This window comes from Perkinsus marinus (genome assembly GCF_000006405.1).
Source record: "Perkinsus marinus ATCC 50983 genomic scaffold scf_1104296955874, whole genome shotgun sequence".
In the NCBI taxonomy this organism is placed as follows: Eukaryota; Perkinsozoa; order Perkinsida; family Perkinsidae; genus Perkinsus; species Perkinsus marinus.
The window spans coordinates 788435-803531 of NW_003207677.1; the positions used below are offsets into that span (position 1 = coordinate 788435).

At 50.0% G+C, this 15097-nt stretch overlaps 4 protein-coding genes and 1 non-coding gene across 5 annotated transcripts in view; 3 read left to right on the forward strand and 2 right to left on the reverse strand.

Annotated features, from left to right (window-relative positions):
• Pmar_PMAR020625 (conserved hypothetical protein) overlaps positions 1-2527 on the forward strand; it is a gene marked incomplete at its 5' end in the record, with an annotated part of 2719 nt that extends 192 nt beyond the window's left edge. Inside the window, 16 exons of the mRNA XM_002775601.1 lie at positions 1-26; positions 98-198; positions 286-448; positions 503-635; positions 676-762; positions 807-868; positions 913-999; positions 1055-1184; positions 1331-1478; positions 1525-1646; positions 1690-1793; positions 1839-1959; positions 2005-2114; positions 2161-2215; positions 2269-2342; positions 2387-2527. Coding sequence (XP_002775647.1) covers positions 1-26; positions 98-198; positions 286-448; positions 503-635; positions 676-762; positions 807-868; positions 913-999; positions 1055-1184; positions 1331-1478; positions 1525-1646; positions 1690-1793; positions 1839-1959; positions 2005-2114; positions 2161-2215; positions 2269-2342; positions 2387-2492 — 1629 coding nt within the window. The 3' untranslated portion in view covers positions 2493-2527. The remainder of the gene's footprint in view (positions 27-97; positions 199-285; positions 449-502; positions 636-675; positions 763-806; positions 869-912; positions 1000-1054; positions 1185-1330; positions 1479-1524; positions 1647-1689; positions 1794-1838; positions 1960-2004; positions 2115-2160; positions 2216-2268; positions 2343-2386) is intronic.
• A 3549-nt stretch (positions 2528-6076) lies between these two features.
• Pmar_PMAR020626 lies at positions 6077-6149 on the forward strand. Its single transcript has one exon. It is a non-coding gene; the product is annotated as a tRNA-Arg (tRNA).
• A 40-nt stretch (positions 6150-6189) lies between these two features.
• Pmar_PMAR020627 (hypothetical protein) lies at positions 6190-7326 on the reverse strand (the record flags this gene model as incomplete). The annotated part of the gene is made up of 5 exons (XM_002775602.1): positions 6190-6266; positions 6333-6413; positions 6702-6810; positions 6857-6936; positions 7206-7326. 5 exons carry the CDS (start codon positions 7324-7326, stop codon positions 6190-6192), a joined length of 468 nt encoding a protein of 155 aa, XP_002775648.1.
• A 201-nt stretch (positions 7327-7527) lies between these two features.
• Positions 7528-9263, reverse strand: Pmar_PMAR020628 (hypothetical protein; the record flags this gene model as incomplete). The annotated part of the gene is made up of 10 exons (XM_002775603.1): positions 7528-7686; positions 7730-7792; positions 7837-7953; positions 8007-8057; positions 8099-8264; positions 8312-8367; positions 8506-8586; positions 8633-8833; positions 8951-9057; positions 9098-9263. 10 exons carry the CDS (start codon positions 9261-9263, stop codon positions 7528-7530), a joined length of 1167 nt encoding a protein of 388 aa, XP_002775649.1.
• Positions 9264-11981: 2718 nt separating this feature from the next.
• On the forward strand, positions 11982-14996 carry Pmar_PMAR020629 (Cytosolic nonspecific dipeptidase, putative; the record flags this gene model as incomplete). Its single annotated transcript, XM_002775604.1, has 18 exons — positions 11982-12087; positions 12138-12228; positions 12289-12369; positions 12415-12496; positions 12546-12617; positions 12668-12761; positions 12812-12974; positions 13025-13126; positions 13176-13233; positions 13287-13409; positions 13456-13533; positions 13755-13849; positions 13897-13969; positions 14021-14135; positions 14179-14315; positions 14367-14426; positions 14716-14903; positions 14948-14996. The coding sequence occupies 18 exons, from the start codon at positions 11982-11984 to the stop codon at positions 14994-14996; spliced, it is 1767 nt and encodes a 588-aa protein (XP_002775650.1).
• Positions 14997-15097: the final 101 nt, after the last annotated feature.

Consider the following 15097-nt stretch of genomic DNA (forward strand, 5'->3'; position numbering starts at 1 on the left):
GAGATAATAGCGGCATGCCAATCGAGGTACAGGATTGGACCTAATCTGTATCTTACCACTGGGGCACGTTGTGTATCTTTGTCTATGTCTTGTTTAGAGTGGACGTGAACTCAGAAGCAATGTCGACGGAAGCGGAGTGCGTTGATGATCAGTATCGAGATAGAGTCTTACAGAAGGCGGAGGCTGATTGGGATTTGGGTGGGTTATACAGGGTCGAGGAATAGAAAGCGCACACAAATAGGCATGAATCGGACCTAATGTGTATCTTACGCGGTTCAACCTAAGATACGAGCGTCGTCGCGTACCTTGCTATACATCGGACAGGGGTCTCGACATCTAGTGGATTAGATCTGCTTCGCTCAAGCGTCTCTGTCCCTCTACCGTCAGTTCCCCAGCATACCGCCTCTCGAGACTCCTACGTTCAACTCAGTCGATACGTCCCCGTCAGGTGAGCAGCTTCCATTCTTCCTGCTCACTTCTGGCTGGACCTTGGCCTTGCCAGGTTGTCCCATGAGGATCGTAAGGCTTTGAATCTACTGGAGCGAGCTCTCAATGTGAGCGAGTATACAGACAGAGTCGACGTCTACACGCTGCGACAAGAGAAGGACAGTTTGATCATTGACCAACTGGATGAGGTTGGCCTTCATCTGCTACTAGTGTGATGGGGCTTATCAGGCGTGCTCTATCTTGTCTGGAATGTCGATAGCCTCACATCAGCGTCCTCCTGCGGATTTCCAGCACTGGTATCAACGAGTGTTCGAGGTAAGGGTTGTGTCAATCAGTTTTCAGTCGACTTGAGAGTTTAGGTTGGCAGACGGTATAAGATGCTCAATCCGGAGAGGTTCCGAGATAACTATGGAAAGTTGATGTAAAATATATCGGTGAAGAGATCGTTGTGGAATAGATTTACAGGTACATGTTGATGGATGCGAATAAGGTCAGGGACAGATTGCAGTTTGAGCTGATCAAACCGATCAAGACGATCGAATCGGAATATGGGTACGCCGAATTTAGTTCTGAAAATCTGAATAACGGGTTTCACTTTTTTGTTCAGAGCCCTCGGTCAACCCCTGGAAAATCTTCTCCTCGACTCTCGGTTGCCTCTAGCTGTCCATCCAGCACACAACAAGGAGGAGGCAGCTGTTAAGACAGCAGCAAGGGAAGATATAGCGGCTAGACATGGGGTGAGGTATACACTATAATGTGGCCTATCTGGGTCTCTTGCATCGCTCTAGTATCCACTTACGGCCATGCCTAGTTTTCAGTACTGCAAATGGATACTGTGCGTATCGTTCGATAGTAGGCTGCCGCTCATTGTCGATATGGTTAGGATAAGTTCCAGCCTGAAGACTTGAATGCCGTCCTCGACTCGCTCGAAGAATTTGAAGAATTCCGGGAGCACTGCTCGGAGCCAGCGACCAGGATGAAGGAGTATCTTCAGCATTATTTCTCTCCTATCGATGAAACCTCTGGATCTGGTGGGTCTATCAACGTGCTAGGGAAGGTCATGGAGTCGACTTCTAGACGGTGTAAAGTCTCGCCACTGTTCACTGCGCTTGCGGTACGGCGAGGGAGGCGCGAGGCTCTCTCATGACCATCGACGGCAGTACCAGTATGTTCTGCAGAGTTTGACGCTATGGGATGACGTAAGCCTCCGCGATTGCTTTGCCGTGGTCAGTGGGTCCTCAGGTGTTGAAGAACCTCATTCAACTCTGGCACATGGTTGAGAACGACACTATCGTGAAACCTGCAGGAGGTTATCGACTCGCCGATACAGGCCAGGGCCTCAATCGGTAGGTATTGATCTTTACTGCCGTTGGTGTTACTGTGATACTTAGGATACAACAAGCTCCCTCAGTGTACCGTGCGATGAACCAGATACTAAATAGTGTCCAGCAGAAATTGGGTGGTTGGACAGGCTCGAGCGTTGTACATATGGGTGACCACAACGTCCCTAATGTACGTCTTCTTACTGTTGGTCGTCAACGAGACTGTCTATGATAGGCGCTTATCTTCCTTGATAAATATTGTCAAATCCCTCGGATACTGTCCCCTGTATGTCATTGTCTTGATCGTTTGGAAGCAGAATACCAAGCAAGGCCCAGCATTAGAGAGTACACCAACAGAGATCATCAAAAAATTACTTGATATATCCATCAGTTACGTTGATTCAACCTTTGGCGGTGTTGATGGAGCTAAACGAATAATATTGCAGGTGCGCTCGACAGGATCAAAGAGATTATGTGACCATTCTTCTCTTCTGTTTAGGATTTCTTCAAACACGCATTCGATGGCAGCGGTGCTGACAATTTCTTTGACGCCGGAAGCTGCATCGATGGGAGGTGAACAAGTCCCTTTACAGTTGTCTACGACATCGCCATCTCAGGTTGACATCAGCATGGAACTGGTGTAGTCAAATCGAGAAAAAGATCTACTTTCCCTTATTCTTGCTCACTGGATTTACTGGTTTCGACGGCGAGGAAGGATGGTGATGCTTTTCCCGTTGTTCCTACATACACTAGTCTCTAATCTACTCCTTTTGTGTTCAAGTAATCAGTTGTATTGGAATATAAACACGAAGTTGGAGGCAGAGAATTACTCTGATCCTGTGGCATAGCGGCCCCAACCGCTGAATAAACTCTTTAACAGGCGGCACATAAGCTTCCAACAATGCGAAAGCCCAGTCAAACCGAATACACTTTCTGATGTCCATCATATCGACATCGTACCGTCGAGTAATGGCATAGCGGCCCCGTCTGACTATCTCAAGTCATCAATCGGGGCCGCTATGCCACTACTCCTACTGAAGATACTTGTCCCTAAACCTCCGAGATTCAGATCAGTGATGCAGATCATTTACTTTCAAAGAAACAGTTTAAGGAGACGCAGAAAGCACTCGAGGCATCCGTCTGTAGTATATTGATATGTACGGGTCGATGTGTGAAGGGGTTCCAGTTGGATATCGGGGTGCTCGGAAGATACACTATGTGCAGGCAGGCCTTGATAAATGGCCTTGGGTCAACAAACTGATGCTGTCTCTCTTAACCCGAGCCGTATCAGTCAGAACTTGCGCAACATGGCGATCGATCGCGAAAGAACATGAGCGGGGAAAAGGACATGTTATGAGGATAGACTTTTCTGATACGATGATGCTCCTATCATCCGTTGCACTCGTCGCTGAACGTCACGCAAGAGGGAGACTCTCGCCATAAGACCCTGCTTTTCCAGCGTCGTCACATATCTGCTAACACACCTAACTGTTGCTGGGCAGAAACTGTCTTCCGACCTGGTCGTAGCAGACGGATGAGCCATGACCACGCTTTCGAGGAGCTGGCTAACGGCTAAGGCAGCGTTCCATCTGAGCCCCAACTCATAAGGCGGCCGGCAGTCATCTACATGGAGAATGACGAGTCAGCTCTCCAGGAAGTCTCAGCCTAGTTCGGCCGAGTGCTCCTACCTTTCGTCTTTCTCTGGGCCTCGGTTCCATACTGGGCTTCGTATAATGCCCAAACGGGGCGAGATATGAGAGATACGAGGTCGCGAGCTGAGCTCATGCCTCAGTCTGCTAGGCTAGCTACAACTCACCATCCCAAATCCCCGACACTTGAGGTCTTTGACGGTGGGCTTTCTCCACACTGGCTGGAGCTTGATCCATGACTACGACATTAGGAGGCACGGGAGTCTCTGGATGGCTGGGATCAACCGGGAATGATACATTGAGAGTCAAGCAGATTGTCTGATGACAAGATTTCATAACGATTCTGGATTCGTCTCGTTGAGGATTACATCGACACAGGCCCTTATGATGCGTTGAGCAAGCTCCTCCTTGCCGGCTAGCCGAGGCATCGGTACTGACTGACCACTACCAGCCGAACAAAGCTTCGAAGCATCACTGCACCTGGTGATCAAGAAAACGTTTTCTCTATGCTATATAGCTCATCGCGACCTACAGCTCTCTCGGTACTAATTCGATGGGGGATGCGGAGGTCAACAGACACGCTATCTGCCGTTATGTGTGATAATCTCGCCATAGACGGGTCAACGAGCTCACCGTTTGCGCAGCGTAAATCAAGATGCCTGGCGAAGGAGGTTTGGCTACCTTCCCGTACTGCTCTGGGGGACACTCCATTATCTAATCAAAAAACATCCATGATCGCAGCAGACATTGCAGATAAATTCGTGTTGTTCGATTTCGCGTAGTGACCTCGAGCAATGGGCCAACAAGCTCATCCCTGCCTTGCATAGGGTACGACATCGCAGTTATAGCAGCTGCTTGGATCGTCTGTAGTCGTACTAGCTCGACAACTTTGCTGGCGGATTCTCGTATGAATCTGAAGGGCCTTTCTACCTCCTCGAGTGATGACCCAGAGAACTCACTTCAACTGCTTGAATGAAGGATCGGCTCCTCGAAGCTCACGTTCCCAAATGTCGCGTAACTGTGGAAGCCATCGAGGCCTGACCACTGGCACGAGTGTGCCATCACCCGTTTATCCATAGTATGGTCAGCTACTGCAGTGATTAGACACCCGAGGAGGACGTTGTCGACCGTCGCAGACGACGCACTCCTGAGTGAGTAAGCTGCTGCAAGGAGGTCAAGGAGATGTTTCGGCCTCGTGTCTGCATCTCCTGCGAGTGCCTGGGTGAAGCGGAGGAGATGAGCAGACTGCATCGAGGTGGGAGTCCTCCGGTGTCACCTTATAGTAGCCCGTATAAGGAGCCCCTCCATCACCGCATACACCGAGGGCGATGTCTTTCGTCAGGACCGCCACTGCCAATTGGCGTGCTGATGCAGATGCGGCTGGGCTCGTTATCATCTTCTGTAAAGGAAGATCTTATCGAGTGGATGCGGAGGGATGTGAGGTTATCACTTCCAAGTGTCTATGGACTACTGCGATGGAAGGACGGTTGACCACGACAGATCTCAAGACAAGTGCCACGGAAATGTTGCCTGATGTCGCGGTGGTACTGCCAAGCAAGGGTGTGGGAGACTGACCGAACGCTTCCTCGAGTAGTATCATCTTGACCACTGCGTCGATCTCTGCAGAGTTAACATCTCCTAGTAACGATTCGATCTCTTTCGGAGTGTCTCCGTCACAGTCAACGATCTGTAGCTCCACTCTGGCCTAGCCGACTAACGTGCCCTCACCTCCCTGACAAGCTTGGCGGCTCGCTGCGGATCGGCATCTGCGGGCACCAAGTCGACCGTTGAAGGTATTCGTTCGTCCTGGGACCCATTGAGCAACAGCTCACAGGCTATAAACTGAGGCACATGAGTGTGCGGCGACACTAGAGGCTACCGTAATCACTTTCATTCGTTGAGACCCGAAGTTATCGAAATCGGTCGCGCTGGAGAGAGTCCGGAGGATAGATAGGAATGCTTCTCGAGATGTTGAGACTGAGCCAGGAAGTTCGCCTCGGGGCAGTTCACTGCTGATTCATCGCCACTGTTGTTACGAAGGGTTGATAGAGCACGGAGTCTTACCGCAAGATAGGAGTAGATCGGACGCGTAGATGCTGTCGATGATGTGCTCGTAAAGTGGCTGACACCGTGAGACTGCTGGAGCCTGAGATGAGCGACGAGATTATTCTTTTCTCTGTACGGGGTTCGGGGAGGTGGACAATATCAAAGAGTCGTACCTCCGGGGAACAATGCTGACCGTAGACTTCCAATGCCCCTGCGAGCAGCAGACTTAATACTTTCACGGATGTCAAACGCCATTCGTCTTCAAGATGAGATTCGGCACGGAGATCAGGTGAGCTGAGCCAAGTGGTCCATGGTATGGGCAAGTCTAGTCGTGACATATCTCACGAAAACTTACAGGAGATCCCACCATGCTTGTGGGTCAACATAGCGGCCGAGCATCGTGACGACTAAGTCAAATCTGCCAAGGAGGACTGCGTTAACGCTGATGCAGCGTATCGCTGGAAATACACACTGATGGTCTCGTCCGGTTTTCTTCGTCTCCTGAACGTCCAAGGTAGACCCTCTGAGCAGCCGTAACGATCTGTTTTAACCATTCTGTTACTCTGAGTGAAGAATCATCAGCGCGCGAGGAGCACGCCACACTATATCAACGCCCTGCTGGCCCAATGGATAAGGCGCCACCCTCCTAAGGTGGAGATTCCGGGTTCGATCCCCGGGTAGGGTATTTGCCTCAACTTTCTTCAGCTTGTTGAACAAGCCTTGTTCTAAACAAGCTGGAGCTCACCTTCTTCGACAAATCCGACCAATACAGCCAAGAGTCTCGCAGCATTCAAGGCGTTACCTGTCAATAGACATATGCAAACCCAGGAGAGGCTGCGGAGAGTGTACATTCCTTGAAGTCAGTCACTTGATTGAGGGTCGCAAGGATGAACCTCCTCGCTGATGTCCTCACCCAACATCTCGCCCCAAGTCGAGGCCTTGGCACCGGCTGAACACATTCGCCATCAACCACAAGCCCCAAATTTGGACAGTCGAACAATGATTCCATCGCGGGACGGCTACAATGATACAAGCGTCAGTAGAATGCGACGGTGACGAAGGTACATATGAATCTACAGGATAATCGAGACTTGCTATACATCAAGACCTTTAAAATTCCCTTATTCGCCTCTGCACAGTGGAACGGGCATCGAAATCAACGAGGATGCAGAGCCCAGCAGCGCTGAACACACCCTTCCAGCTGTAACGCATTTGGCAATATCTGCAACTCTATCACTGGTGACGAGCTCCGCCATGAGCGGCCAGTCGTAGTCTTTCACATCGAAGACAGCAGCTCGAGCGGCGAGCTCATGATGGACGCCGTGAATCAAAGGTAAGAATGGAATCTGACCCGAGGCCTCCACTATCGATAACAAGGATACTTGGGCATACATCACAAGCCCTGCCATCGTATGTCCATGCCGCGTCTAGGCCAAGCTGACGCTTCTCTCGCAGATCAACCTCGTTCAATTCTGATAAGACAATCATATTTCGAATGCATGCCAGTTCGAGCTGATCATTTGTGTGCAGACAGAGTGTGTATTACACACTAGGCAGAGCCGTAGCCGCGGCAACACTTATGCGTTATGCGAGAGGTTCAAATTTAAAAGTGTAGAATATAAGCGTACGCCCCTTCTTGAAACTCTCCAAAGAGGTATAAACTTATACTCTATAAGCTATATATATGAGGATGTAGTCCAAGCGTTAGCCGAGAATGGGTCCGGAAGTAACGATTCCTCACTCTCGTATTTTTCCCCAACCATCTCGATGAGGGCGAACACGAGGACTCTAGTGGAGTAGTCATCGTCAAAGAGGCCAGTGAGGAAGAAGGGCATGACCTGTTGTGAGATGACATTGATCATGACATTTGAATGTACATGGGGTTCGATGTCGATTGAATCTTCCAAGTTCAGCAACCAATGGCCGAGAGTTTGGTAGAAAAATCGCCGAACCTGCTTGGGTGTGATTTCATAACACTCCAACGGCGTGGTCTACCGCTATGTGGCGGTCGAAACACAGCATAGTGAGGTAATTGACTTTTGTAGTGCCCTCGTAGAAGGCTTTCACTGGCACCTGGGATGCTCATATTGATGACTAGAGATCGCTGAGGAGACCTGGTTGGGATCGCTCCATGCAGTAAGATGTGCGATAATGTCGAAGGAGTGTTTCCAGGTGGTCGTCTTGAGACATGCCGTCACTGCTCTTAGTCCTGCGATACGAACCTGTACGAGTAGTGTAAGGGCCAAAGCTGGGAGGCCGCGATACCTGCATATGATTGTGAGTGAGGCAGGATGAAGCGCTTCGAGCCATCGCCTCGCCAAAGTGCAACTGACGATAGAATGAGGTGATGACATGATGGAGGGAATCGTCACCAAGAGAGGGGCATGGGCGTCGCAGAGGACCTCACAGGCCTCGCAGCCTATGAGCTTGATTTTGCCGAAATCGTCGAGCATGAGGCCTCTCACTAGACTCACGATCTCATCGATGGACTGAATAGGGATGGAAGTGAAGATGCATCATCAGCCGATACACGCAACCCTACTTGGACGAGGACGGTGGGCTTGCCGGAAACCCGTCCCAACAGGCATATTATCTGCGAACTTTGGGGCGAGATGTAACGAACGAGGAACTTACCAAATCAGCGATTTGCTCTCTGACTTCCTCACAAAGTTCTCTGCCGTCTGCGTGAGCCATCTGCTGGGGCTTTTGCTCTGGCGAAGGCCTCGTCTTCTCCGGCACTCCAGCGACTCCATCGAGATCACCGCAATTCAACCGAATCACTATGTGAGGCACTACGTACCTGTGAATCACTGCTAGTGGTGTGTCTAGAGACGGAAGAGCTCTCACGGGAGGGCGGTGACAAAGTGAGCATCCCCACAGCTTGACAAGAGGTTCTTCAGAACCTGAATGAATTGTCGAACGATAACCTCAATCTAGCTGCGGAAAATAAGGGGGGGGGCGAATTATGAACTAAAATGATGAGCTTTGATTCGGCGATCAACTGTGGGTCTTTGCATTGCATGCATGGATGTATGTCCCACCTCGCAAGCGGCAAGTCTTGAGGTATCCCTGGCGAACGTGTCCGGGTTGAGTGAAAGGCGTACGAGAGGGCGGAGGAGAAACTATACATGGTCGAAGAATTCCCAATGGAGATTCACAAACACCAACCTCAAGGGCTGCATCAGCGAGGTCGGGTGCGATAGAGTCTTTGAAGCGGCTAAGAAGCTTCTCACGGAGCTGTTTATCAAGCTCGGTCGCTCGAGGCAAGCCTTGGCCAGGAGGAGCAACTTCCGAATAAGATTTCGCTTCCTCGGCTGCCCTCAAGACTAGCGGTACTGATGTACGCAGCCAGTCAGTGAGTGCGACGACCTAAAATAGAGGGTTTTCTGGTGGATACAGGCCGTATGCGCGTACTGAAGTGAAGCTCTCAGTGATGTTGTCCTCCTACGAAAAATGAATAATGACAAATGCCTATCAATTGCTTACCGTATCAGCACGGTGATTATCAATGGCGCGGTTTTCACTTTCTTTATCTGTGGTGAACTCCTCGTAGAGAAACCGGTCTGTTGAGCCCTCAGCTGCAGTACCACCATCTGAAGACGGTTGAGGGGGGAGCGGTAGGATGAGACGTACTCGTCCAGAAACTCAATTCTTTCGCCCGTTGGGGCTTCTTTTCGCGCTTTCTGCGGAAGACTGGCAGACTTCCATCGGATGCTTGCCCGATGCGCTGAGCTCTCTGGGAGGCACTCTTTGCCTCCTCTTTCATCTCAGCCCAGATTGCATCTACGTTGTTCGACATATCGACAATACCCCTGGGCAATGTTTATGGTTGACATCAACAAGACACGTAGCTAGTAGTGATAACGTCAATAAACAAGGTGATTGCGAGTTCTCTCCTTACTCGCGGCCCTCAGGGTGGAATGATTTCGAAGGAGCTGCATGATCCGGGGCAAATTTTAAAATGCTCAGCATACTGCGTCACCTCGGCTTCGTCGTTACCGTCTAGCCGCTATGATGTCATCAGAGGATGCTCTTGTGATGGATAGGATCCAGAGGCATCGTCAGGAACAACCAGCTTATTCTTCCAGCAGGGAAATTGAACATTTTCATCTCCTTTTTCTTATGACCATCAAGGGGCAGTGGAGAGTTCTTGATGATGTCAGAAGTGAGGTTAATTTCGGACTGCCTCTGAGAAGTTAGCCATCATGGAAGCACTCGGGTGTCACCCGAGCGGGTTATGATACCCATTGATAAACCTCAACAGTGTGTATAGATTGTCTAGGACATCAAACAACATACATGTGATGGAGGGTCGTCACCATCCTGCAATCTTCGCGTTAAGTTGTCTCTCCATGTCGTTTCTATATCGTCTATTCACCTCAGTCGAAACACCATCGTATGATGCCTCAGTGGAACGACTAAGAACGGGTCTGGCCTCGGACTTTGGGGATCTCTTGAAGACTGATAGGATTCTCCTCTTGATAGGCACTTTGGGCTTTGACGGTTTGCTCCTCACAGTGATCGATTCGTACGGCACTGATTCGTCGTTGGCCTTTCGCCTGCCCAAGAGGCCACACAGACCCCCGAAGCACCCTGTAGATGACTCATCATCGTCAACATAAGCTCTTCTGCTAGTGGAGAGCGCCAGAGTAGTCGATACTATTAGTAAGGCACACAGCCATAGGTGTTTGATCATGATGTAGTTCAACACGGGGAATTCCACGATGGGCACTATGGAAATCAAATCTTGCGTTATTACTCTTTCTTACATTTCCTCGACATGCAAGCTTTTACGTGGGGGCAGCGTCCAAGGAAACTTCCCTATGTCGATGGGAATTGTCCGAACTATGATGTTTTCCGTTTGCATATAGAGCAGTCTTGCTATAGCAGGCTCAAGGACGAGCTTATGTTAGAGCCTAATCTTTATCCCAAAAGGTGGTATGTTATTATTCATAGCTTTCTAATGCGTCATCGTCGACACCAGCTGAGGTGTTGCCCTTGCCTTCCATCGTTCCCTCAACGCTACCAGCCCGAGTCCTACAGTTTCCCAGCCGTGGTAGGTCCACTTTTATTACCTTTTTTTCGACGCTTTGTGCCGCAGGCCGAAAGTATCGTAACAGCGGTGGTTTTTCTCGAGGATTCTCCCTCGCCGCTTGCTCGGCTAGTACTGGCAGATAGTGAAGGCTTCGTGTCGGCTTTCAAGCCAACTACAACATGTGCATGGCATCAACATTGTCAGTTTAAATGCCACAGTGAGGGTATCAACGAAGTGGTAAGGTAGTCCAGTATCATCATAGAGATTTCATCTCAGGTGTCTATCGGTGAGGGTCATCTGATTACCTGTTCAGCAGACCGGAGCGTCGGGTTGTGGTCGGCTCGTAAGGACGAGGCTTCCCTAGTTGGAGTCAGCAGGCTGAATGGGCATGAGCTCTCCGTTGCATCGGCTACGGGCAGTTTGCGGGTGAGGTCAATCCCGACGTGCTCTGGAGGTCTCTTATGTGGTTCAGCGAAATGTGGTGGTGACGGGGGGAAGGGACTGCAGGGTGACCTACTGGGACATCAGCACAGCGCGGCAGATATCAACAATATGGACATCTCGTAACGTGGTGACACGTGTGAGGTATCTTTATCACGTGTAACCCCCTCGAGTGTACTTATCAGGATTTTGCCGGAGTCTCTCGCGGTGGTCCAACTTTCTGAGGATCTCCAATTTAGGGTCGGCCGAGAGCAGCTCTTGAGAGGCTTCTGGTATGCGGGGCTCAGGTATGGGATTTTAGATCACCGCCTGGGTCGGCCTCTATAGTGCACTCGACGCCGTGTGGAGCCGACCAGTTGGTGTCGTGTGCTGTGGGAAGGGATAGTGATAGTAAGCGTATTGGATTCTTGAGGGTCTCATCAGTAAGAAGGTTATGTCGTTTGCGGGTCTAAAGGGTTCGCATCGAGCCAATGCAGAGTGAAGCTGTTTGACCCTCGGTTGAGCTGGAAGGAGGTAACGGGTCTCTCTCTGGTGATGTGATTTATGAATAGTGTAGATACCACTCCCTCGCGAAATCACGTTTGAATCTACCGTTGAGGGCGTTAGCTACCTCAACGATCGTATAGTGGTTGCGGCATCTAAAGGAGGACAAGTTGCCTTATTAGATTTGGCCACTCTCGAGCCTGTCAGAAGTTTTATATACTCCATCTCGGAATCACCTTCGCCCTGCAGGTTTATCGTACCACACTATACACTACTCAGGCAGGTGAGTCTGCAGTGGTCACATCTATTGATTGCTCAAATGTAAACGGGGGGGGGGAGGATTTTTCTGCAGTGGAGAAGGTGTCCTTGCAGGGGCTGGTGGCCTTTGGGAGTATCGGGCAGGCTAAGGTGGTGAAGGCCGTATCGGCTCCCGATGGAAGCATGACCCTTGAACGTGTTGGTCAGTGCATGGTCTCACACTGGAGCGTCGATGTCTTGTGTTGGGGGGTATTTTGTGGCGCGGTGAAGGTGATCAGGTGTATCAATTGTATTGAAGTAATGTCAGAAGAGTTCTCGTTGAATATCGAGGAGTCCAACTCCCCTATCGCTCCACCCAAGGTGGACTATGCCGCTGTTCCTACTTCGGCTACCGGAGAGTTCTCAAGTAGCACTTGGGGTGGGTCTTCGTCGGCTTGGTGAAGTTGATCGTATTAGGTACTCTGGCTTCCTCACCCTATCATCCGGTGACACCCCAGAATCTGTTGCCGTCACCATCGATCCCGTATAGGCCTCTCACGGTTCAGATGTAGTATCTTTAGGTTGAGCGTGTAAGATTCAAAAGAGGTTCGAATGATGTACACCTCAGGCAGCAAGATTTGACCTCAGCTGAGTGCGATGCAGTGGCCAGCGTACAGACGATGGCTGATGAGTGCGAGCTTGGGTTCAGGTGGGTGTTCGTGTCACCGCTGCTGTCACCACTCCAAGTGTTCAGAGACACCAATGAGAGCATCACTGCTGATCCTAGTAAGGACCTATACAAGGCGATGTATGAGTGGATCGACCTAAACCAAGATGTACCAGCCGGGGATCGAACCTGCGTGGTAATATGATACTTGGTTTCAGGTCTTTGTATCGAGATTGGCCGAAGCTGTTGCTATTCCCAGTGTCTCTGGCGACCCTACTTTACGCCCTAGGGTGAGCGCTGGAGATCTCGCTACGCCCTGGAGTAGGTGTTTTCTTTTTAGGTTCTCCAAACGGTAGCTTGGGCGACTAAATGGTGTGAATCACTCGGAGGGGTTACGGAGCCTGTTGATCTAGGTCTGCAGACTCTCCCTGATGGTGAGCTTCTTCCATCGTATCGTTTACGTTACTGCTGTTCCAATGAGTAGGTAGCCGTATCGTTCGCCCTCCGGCCCTGTTTGCCACTTTCGAGTCGACCTTGCCTGGTGTCCCTACCTTGTGCGTGTATGGTCATCTAGACGTGCAGCCGGCTAGCAAGGAGGACGGGTGGGATACGGAGCCGTTTGAGCTGACTGAGAAGGATGGCAACCTGTAGGGGCGGAGGCTGGAGGGGTTGGCCTTTGACATGCGTGTTCGCTCAGATATGGTAGAGGTGCAACGGACGATAAAGGACCGGTTCTCTGTTGGCTATGGTTTGTGGAATTCCATAGGAAATTCAACTTACCGTTGCCCTGCAATCTCAAGTGAGCGGTAGTTTTGGATGCAATGGATGTTTCTTGACCTCCTTGGTAGGTGTGTGTTTGAAGGTATGGAGGAGTCGGGTTCAGAAGGCCTTGAGGAGTGCCTTCAGGTGATGTTCGGTTGGTGTGGTAAGTGGTGGATATTTCGGTTAATACTCTTCAGTCGGTGAGCGAGACCTTCTTCAACGATGTGGACGGCATTTGTATTTCTGATAACTACTGGATGGGTCTGGAGCGTCCGTGTGTCACCTGGGGTATCCGCGGTAATGTGTACTTTGCTGTGGAGGTAGTTGCTCACTCGTGTGATGTGGCGAAGTTATGGTATGAAATAGGTACGTGGAGGCACGAAGGATCTACATTCGGGAGCTCACGGTGGAGCCGTCCAAGAGCCAATGACTGACCTTGTGAAGGTAGTTGACTACACCTCAGCTGTATGCTGTTTAGGGGTCTCTGATAGTACTAGAGTATTGGTTCGCTTTCCGCAGCTGAGCTTAGGAATTTTCTCACTAGTTATAGGAATATATGGACGAATTTTGGTAGAAGTGAAAAAAAATGAACAAGAAATTCCGAAAATTTTCTGAAAATTACCATTTCGTCAGCAACATATTTTCCTACACTGCACTTTGATCAGATCATGGCATCGTTGGTCGACAGTGCTACCGGAAAAATACTTGTTCCTGGTATATACGACGAAGTTGACGAGCTGACTCAAGAGGAGAAGGAAAGGTATGTTGCGTGAATTGGCTTCATGGTGTGCATATCGGTTCGGATAGATACGAGCGTTGTGATTTTGATGTCGCTGGTTACGCAAATGAGGATACTGGCGGCATGCCTCTCCTGAGCCATGTATTATGCAGTGGGTGGGGAAGTGTGTGGAGGAGAATGATTTCCCTTTAGGATAAGTCCACAATCTTGATGGCGCGGTCAAGATACCCGACTTTGTCCCTGCATGGTATAGAGGGTGCGTTCGCGGGGGCGGGCGCGAAAACGGTCATTCCTCGCACGGTCGTTGGTGAGGATGAGGTTGGGGCTTGGAGGGGTTTATTAGATTGTAGGTAAATTCTCGATCCGTACCGTACCACATATGACGATCGGTCACGTGTCGGAGTGTGTGAAGCGATATGTTGTGAAAGTCTTTGATACGCTGGGAAGCAAAAACCGTCTGAAGGTCAATGTTATTCACGCGGGAAAGGTAATGGAATTTTATAATCGGGAATAACGCGAATCGGCTTTGTTGTATCAGCCTTGGGTTGGAGATTTGAATGGTTATAACTACCGTGCTGCAGCTGCTGCCACTAGACAGGTGAGGGTGGAGTTTTGGCATGTATGTGTGTGCCCAGGGGAGTGCGCTGTGAAATCGTTCAATTTCCAAAGTCTGGATTTCGCATAGATGGGTTTTGCAGTGTTTGAAAATATGCACAGGTTGGCTAAGTGTGTTAGCGGTAAAAGGAGAAATTTGAGGAAATTTCGGGAATTTTTGCCTTCTTCGTGTGAGCTTAACTGAGGAGAGCGTAAATACATCTGTGAGATTGAAACGACACTGTTGGAGTGGTGGCCGTGTTGCTGGTAGCGTTGATACTGTGTTGGAGTAGGTGTGGGGTGTCGAGCCTGACTACACCAGAGAGGGTGGGTCTATCCCTATCACGTTGACCTTTGAGGAGGTCAGCGGAGGCAAACCCGCCATTTTGTTGCCGATCGGGCAGGGGAACGACGGCGCTCACAGTCAAAACGAGAAGATCTCGAGGAGGAACTATATCATGGGGGCGAAGACTCTCGGAACGTAAACCAATATGAAGTGGGTGAAAGTCATTATCAAGCTGTCAGGTACGTGTATGAATTTTCACGGATGACTATGGAAGAAAAAGCAAAGTAGTGAGGATTATGGATAGACGCCAACGTGCTTGACTGCTGCACTTTCCTCCTTTTATAGTCTTTCATTAGTATAGTAGTATTATGGAACGTTCAGTGCGTCAT